The 6,716-nt window shown below is 36.3% G+C and overlaps 1 protein-coding gene and 1 long non-coding RNA gene across 2 annotated transcripts; one reads left to right on the forward strand and one right to left on the reverse strand.

The window, feature by feature from the left end:
* Positions 1 to 3,554: 3,554 nt before the first annotated feature.
* Positions 3,555 to 5,186, reverse strand: LOC130051144 (uncharacterized). Its single transcript, XM_056152511.1, has 3 exons — positions 4,037 to 5,186; positions 3,814 to 3,919; positions 3,555 to 3,676 (listed from the first exon to the last, which is right to left on the reverse strand). The coding sequence occupies exons 1-3, from the start codon at positions 4,290 to 4,292 to the stop codon at positions 3,652 to 3,654; spliced, it is 387 nt and encodes a 128-aa protein (XP_056008486.1). The 5' UTR covers positions 4,293 to 5,186; the 3' UTR covers positions 3,555 to 3,651.
* A 735-nt stretch (positions 5,187 to 5,921) lies between these two features.
* LOC130051145 (uncharacterized) lies at positions 5,922 to 6,461 on the forward strand. The gene is made up of 2 exons (XR_008799515.1): positions 5,922 to 6,003; positions 6,132 to 6,461. It is a non-coding gene; the product is annotated as an uncharacterized LOC130051145 (long non-coding RNA).
* Positions 6,462 to 6,716: the final 255 nt, after the last annotated feature.

Here is a 6,716-nt window from a genome sequence, read left to right on the forward strand (position 1 = left end):
CCCCATCCTACCCCCGGGAGGCCATGATTTGAACAAACTTGAATCTGATCTATGTCAGAAAATTTTCATGTAAAAATCAGCTTTTCTGGCTCAGTGGTTCTTGAGAAGATTTTCAAGATTTTTCCTAAATATTTGTATGTAAAAATTTGATTCCCTATTGTGGCCCCATCCTACCCCCGGGGGCCATGATTTGAACAAACTTGAATCTGTATTATGTCAGGAAGCTTTCATGTAAATCTCAGCTTTTCTGGCATAGCGGTTCTTGAGAAGAAGATTTTATAAGTTTTTCCTATATATTTGTATGTAAAACTTTGATCGCCCCTTTTGGCCCCATCCTACCCCCGGGGGCCATGATTTGAACAAATTTGAATCTGCACTATGTCAGAAAGTTTTCATGTAAAAATCAGCTCTTCTGGCTTAGTGGTTCTTGAGAAGAAGTTTTTCCCTATAGATTTGTATGTAAAAGTTGGATCCCCCCTTGTGGCCCCATCCTACCCCCAGGGCCTATGATTTGAACAAACTTGAATCTCCACTATGTCAGAAGGTTTTCATGTAAAAATCAGCTTTGCTGGCTTAGTGGTTCTTGAGAAGAAGATTTTTAAAGTTTTTCCTTTATATTTGTATGTAAAACTTTGATCGCCCCTGTTGGCTCCATCCTACCCCCGGGGGCCATGATTTGAACAAACTTGAATCTGCACTATGTCAAAAAGTTTTCATGTAAAAATCAGCTTTTCTAGCCCAGTGGTTCTTGAGAAGAAGATTTTTCAAGATTTTTCCTATATATTTGTATGTAAAAATTTGATACCCTATTGTGGCCCCATCCTACCCCCGGGGCCCATGATTTGAACAAACTTCAATCTGCACTATGTAAGAAAGTTTTCATGTAAAAATCAGCTTTTCTGGCTCAGTGGTTCTTGAGAAGAAGATTTTTAAAGATTTTTCCTATAGATTTGTATGTGAAACTTTGATCGCCCCTTTTGGCCCCATCCTACTCCCGGGGCCCATGATTTGAACAAACTTGAATCTGTATTATGTCAGAAAGTTTTCATGTAAATCTCAGCTTTTCTGGCTTAGTGGTTCTTGAGAAGAAGATTTTTTAAAGATTTTCCCTATATATTTCTATGTAAAACTCAGATCCCCCCTTGTGGCCCCATCCTACCCCCGGGGGCCATGATTTGAACAAACTTAAAACTGCAATATGTCAGGAAGCTTTCAGAAAAATTTCAGCTCTTCTGGCCCAGTGGTTCTTGAGAAGATGATTTTTAAATGACCCTACCCAATTTTTGCATTTTAGTGATTATCTCCCCTTTGAAAGGGACATGGCCCTTCATTTGAACAAACTTGAAAGCCCTTCACCCAAGGATGCTTTTGGCAAAGTTTGGTTGAAATTGGCCTAGTGGTTCTGGAGAAGAAGTCGAAAATGCGAAAAGTTTACAGACTGACAAACGGGCGACGGACAAAATGTGATCAGAAAAGCTCACTTGACCCTTCGGTTCAGGTGAGCTAAAAAGAGTTATAGATTTAGAAATTTTGGCAGTATGGTCTTTAAGTTTTTGGCGATCACTCTGACATCAGATTATGAATAAACATCCTTGGTACACTTATTTAAAATCTTTCTCGCTAAGTGTGTAAATTTTCAGGATAAATTTAGAATTGTGAACCTAGAATATGTTATTATTGTATTTGCATCAGTGGACCTAAGTGCTACAAAATATTCAATAATTTTCCTGTTCTGCATATCTAAGTTAAAATTTAATATTCGACAGTGGCATTCAAAACAGGATGTTTTCTTAAAACACAAATGTCCCTGAAAGTGCCAATATTGATGAAAGGCTTAATATATGCTATATTATTATATAGCTAATAAATAGTCTAATTTAAAATCTGCGTAAAATCTAGAGAATGTTAGCGTTCAATATCCTGAGAATTTATTGAACGCTAACTTTACATTGCGTAAATTGTATGTGCCCGAAACATTCCGAGTATGAGCGTTCAATATTGACGTTACCGTAACGACGTAAACAAGCAAAAATGGCAGACGACGGTCCTCCGAATTTGACAGAGCCGGTATTTGATATTTACTTAAGCATTATGTTTTACTGTACATAAATTATGATGCCCCCATTTACAAAATCAGTTTGCTTCATGCATTAATGACGGGTTAAATATTGAACAGTTAAGAAATGCATGCTGTTATTGCACACTGGCAATATTGATGAATTCTCGTCTATTTTGGAGTAGTCTGAGTGAAAATGGATATAACTTAACAACCAAATACTTTAGCTACATAATAAAGGGTTATTGAACTTATATAGGTGAATATTGGCACTCGTTGGCAGTCAAAATGCACTCACAAGCTCGTGCATTTTCACAGCCAACTCGTGCCAATATTCACCGATATAAGTTCAATAACCCTATATTACTTATGGGCTATTCCAGAAATAAATACATGGGGGGGGGGGGGGGGGGGGGGGTCGGGAGGCACCTTTTGTATATACTAAGCACCCATAAAAAAAATAAAAAATTACCCCATGACCCATCAAATTAATAAATTCATTTTACAATGACCCATCTAATAATAATAATAAAAAAAAAATAACCAGACCCACCACAAAAATATTTTTAAAAATGAAAACGGTACAAATCTCGCGAGGTTTTCGGGACAAACATTCTAGTCAATGACGCGGTAATGCCTGTGCGACATTGTATCACAGTAGTTCTGAAGAAACGATGTCACATCAACAATCAAAGGCATCTATGGCGGGAATGTTGGAAAGATTGGGAGTCCAAACGATGCTATTATCATGAAATGGGTATGGATATGTTTTTCCACGAATCGTTCGTCTTCTAATGGAGCCCGCGCCCGGAGGCCTCTATATCACCATCACACCGACTGATAAATATAACGCATCGGTACCCTCGTATAAATCAACTAAGGTTTGCCTATTTTTATTAGAAAATGGAATACCCAAAATCGATGCACTGTAAACTGTAATAATCTACAGAACAGAGTTCGCCGCCATCACGTCCAAAGGGACCCTACTAAACGCGCCTCTAATTTGAAGAGTGCCGTAATGGAAAGTTATGCGCTGCAAAGAGCGACAACTTGAATAGTTCTATGTTACTTCCGATTTCCGATATCGAAAGCAGCATTTCGAAAGCACGTTTTCAATTTTCCCTCCGACGTTTTGTAACAAACAGGACAAGAGCGACAATAAAAATATTCTGAAAACTCAACACCCACGTGGCACAAAATAAAACAATAGAAACTACCCACAATAAAAAAAATTTTAACAGTCCAACCACGGACCAATTAAAATATGAAAAAATACGACCACCCACACAAAAAATATAATTTGCCGCCCGACCCCCCCCCCCCATTTGATCATTTCTGGAATAGCCCTAACTTAATATATGTTATATTAACACTATATGACTATTCTGGACTCGCCTTAAGAGTCAGATTCCTAGAGCTGCATATGCAGACAAATAGCAATAGGTCACCTGAGTAACTCGAGTGTCTCAACATAAAAACTTACATGTGCAACTCATAGCCACTGTTTGTCAAACCACTTTTGCATCCGGTGGTTACTTTGCCAATGAGGATGTTCTTTCAGTCTGTCCACAGCTTCTTTACATTCATTTTCTGAATCAATCATTAGCTATTCTTCTCATCCTGTGGAATTATTGATGACAAAACCCATTGCAAATGAATTATTAAATTATGAATTCTTCAGTATAGAAATGTAAACAATTTTGTTACCCTGCCATTTTTCAATAGATGAGGATTGATATACTTGAATATTTACTTACAATTCAATGATCTCATCTTGATTTGAACCAAGCCCATGTGCAATTTGTTTCAACCAACGTATCCACGGTTGTTCCCGATGAAAAGAGCAGAGGTATACAGTACATTCTGTGGTAAGAACAAATTATCAATTTAACAGAATAAATAAATATCTGTGGATTTCATGGATCAATTTACTTGGCTTTCAATTCTACAACAAACTTGGAATTATAAACTTATTTTAACCTTCAAAAATTTCCTCAACTGCCTGAATTTCTCTTTCATCATAGTCAGTGATGAAATACTTAGGAGCCCATCCTGGGTTCCATTCCTTAAATTTCATCAAACCCTCATGGATTGCTTTTTTACTCTCTGTGGAAACCATGAAGGAACCACACATGGAATGCCCAACATTAGTCTGAACACATATACAGAACAGAGGGAGTGCATATTTGGAGGTCTTATATGTGGCATCCATGATGCAAGTATCTGTCCCATACATGCTCAGAAGACGTCTTTGCCATGCTGTCTGGTGAACAAACAGGAAGTCGTCTGATGGGGATTCTCTGTGGTCAGTAGTATCATATCTGTGTGTGTAGATACAAAAAAAAAAAAACCATGCAAAAGAAACTTCCTTAACATTTTATTGGAAACAACTTTGGTTTTATGAGGTATGCTACACCAGAGAAATTTGATATGGCTTAAGGTAGAGACGGATAGCAATCACGTGATCAGTAAAAATCGTGTATATTCACGTGAATTTATTTTCCGGAATTCCGTACACCGTCATAGAGTAGTTGAAAAACATAAAGGGGTTCCGAAAGTACAAGTTGTTGCTGTGACTGACTCGATGATTGAGGGGGTCGTCTCGACGAAAGATAGAGACAGTTGGCCATAGTTTAGATTAGGAATACGTCAATGTAATAATAGTGGACCAAATGTTTCGTCCGTGCAGAATGGCACTTTTTACCTCACGACCATGCATAGCTGCGCTACGTAAACAATTTTACAAAGTTGTTGATGTAGCGTGATCGTGATGTCCGACGCGACTCTGAGTGCTGCGAGTTTCAATACTGTTTATGTAGTCATTGAGAGTTTAAACAAAGTTTCTTCTGAGAAGAGGGATTCGATGGATGCATTCAACGTGGACGAGATTATAATTTCGTTTGGTAAGTGAAAAAATATGGCAAATTAAATTTGTATTCAACCCACTTTTCCTCTGCTATTTCACAACGTGATTTTATAATAACATCTATAAACACACAACTTGGAGATGTTTCATTTTCTTTGCATTTATGTATTCCATGTGTGCCCAAAATATAACTCCTACATGCTCATGTAATTGTAAATGAATATCATGTATATGCCACATTTAAAAAAATAGGGCTCTCCCAAGTTTTTTTTTGGGGGGGGGGGGGGGGGGGGTGGGGTGTTGCACTAAATTTCTATTTGGTATACATGATAGTATGTACTTATAATATCTTGAAATTTCATTGACCTAAGAGATATTTCAAATCTGGGGTTTCATGTTTCACACAAGCATGCAAGTCTACAATTTAAAATATTAATATTTTGTAAAATCACAAGCCCCCTCATAGGCAAATGTATGTATTGTATGAACATAAGATATGTATGTCCTTCTCTTGACCCACACTTGGTAAAGGAGACATGTCTGATAAATCTAGAGTTGACTTGTTTTAGTATTATTAGAATGAACTGGCAGTTTATCATATGAAAACATATCTGTCATCTCATATTGCAATATGATAATCATGATGTTTATTCACCTCATTAAGGGGGGGGGGGGAGTGTATGGGGTATGTACAGTTTAAATAGAAGTTAGCTATAACAATATAAAGTAAATAACAATCATTCAGATGTACTACTACTGCAAGAGTTCACATTGCTGAACTGCACACATTTAACATAGTGTTACATATGTAATACTGATTTCAGACAAGATTTTAAAAATTAACATAATAAATGTAATTTTCAATATATCAGTATTTTAAAGTTCACTGAAGATGCATTGAGACACACAGTTTTAAAATTGACATTGTCTGACACAGTATAATTAATGATTAATACTGACTGTGCAAATATTAATTATGATGATTTTTTCCCTAAGTGTCATCCTAAGGAGCAGTGCAAGTTGAAATGGGCTTCGAGTCAACAACTTCAACAGCAATTTGCCTTGAAAATCAGCAAGAAAGGTAAAGTATTTTCTAAGATAGAATTTTTTATTTTAACACCAGACATTTGTAAAGACAATTCTTAGTATATTAAATAATCATATTCATCTTCTTTTCAATATTAGAATATACAGAATATATTTTAACAGGTACTTCATTTACATTGATGATGTCATATCCCCTGGACCCCACAACTTTACAGGTTACAGAGAAAATTCAAGAACTTCTGCACAATGTGGGACTTGGATAGAATCAATAATGTATTTGTGAGCCCAGCTATATTGTGCAACATACTAAAGTGTGAATTTAATTGAAAACAAGTACATGTACTCATGTATACTATTATATGTCTTTCTTAAAGACAATAATATTGCATAAATGTAGATGAAGTGTCATTGTTGATTATTCTAAGTTTTTGATATATCAAAATCAGTAAACATTTCTAAATGAAAATAAAATACCAATTTTATAACTTTTAATCAATGTGTTTGAATTTCTCATTTTCTACCCCCCCTCCCCCCCAACACATTCAGTGCATATATACCGTGAACTGGGAGAAATTAGAAATAGATAATGCAGTATGCATGCATTCTGAGTTATCCAATAGCGAGTTTTTGTTTCAGTGTGAGACTACAAGTAGGACTCATAAACTTATGAAGATACATATATATTTGTGAGAGCAAGATAGCTGATATGGGCCTCGAGATCCATGGGTTGAGCCACAGTGGTGGTCT

This window comes from Ostrea edulis, unplaced genomic scaffold (assembly GCF_947568905.1).
Source record: "Ostrea edulis unplaced genomic scaffold, xbOstEdul1.1 scaffold_82, whole genome shotgun sequence".
NCBI lineage: Eukaryota > Metazoa > Mollusca > Bivalvia > Ostreida > Ostreidae > Ostrea > Ostrea edulis.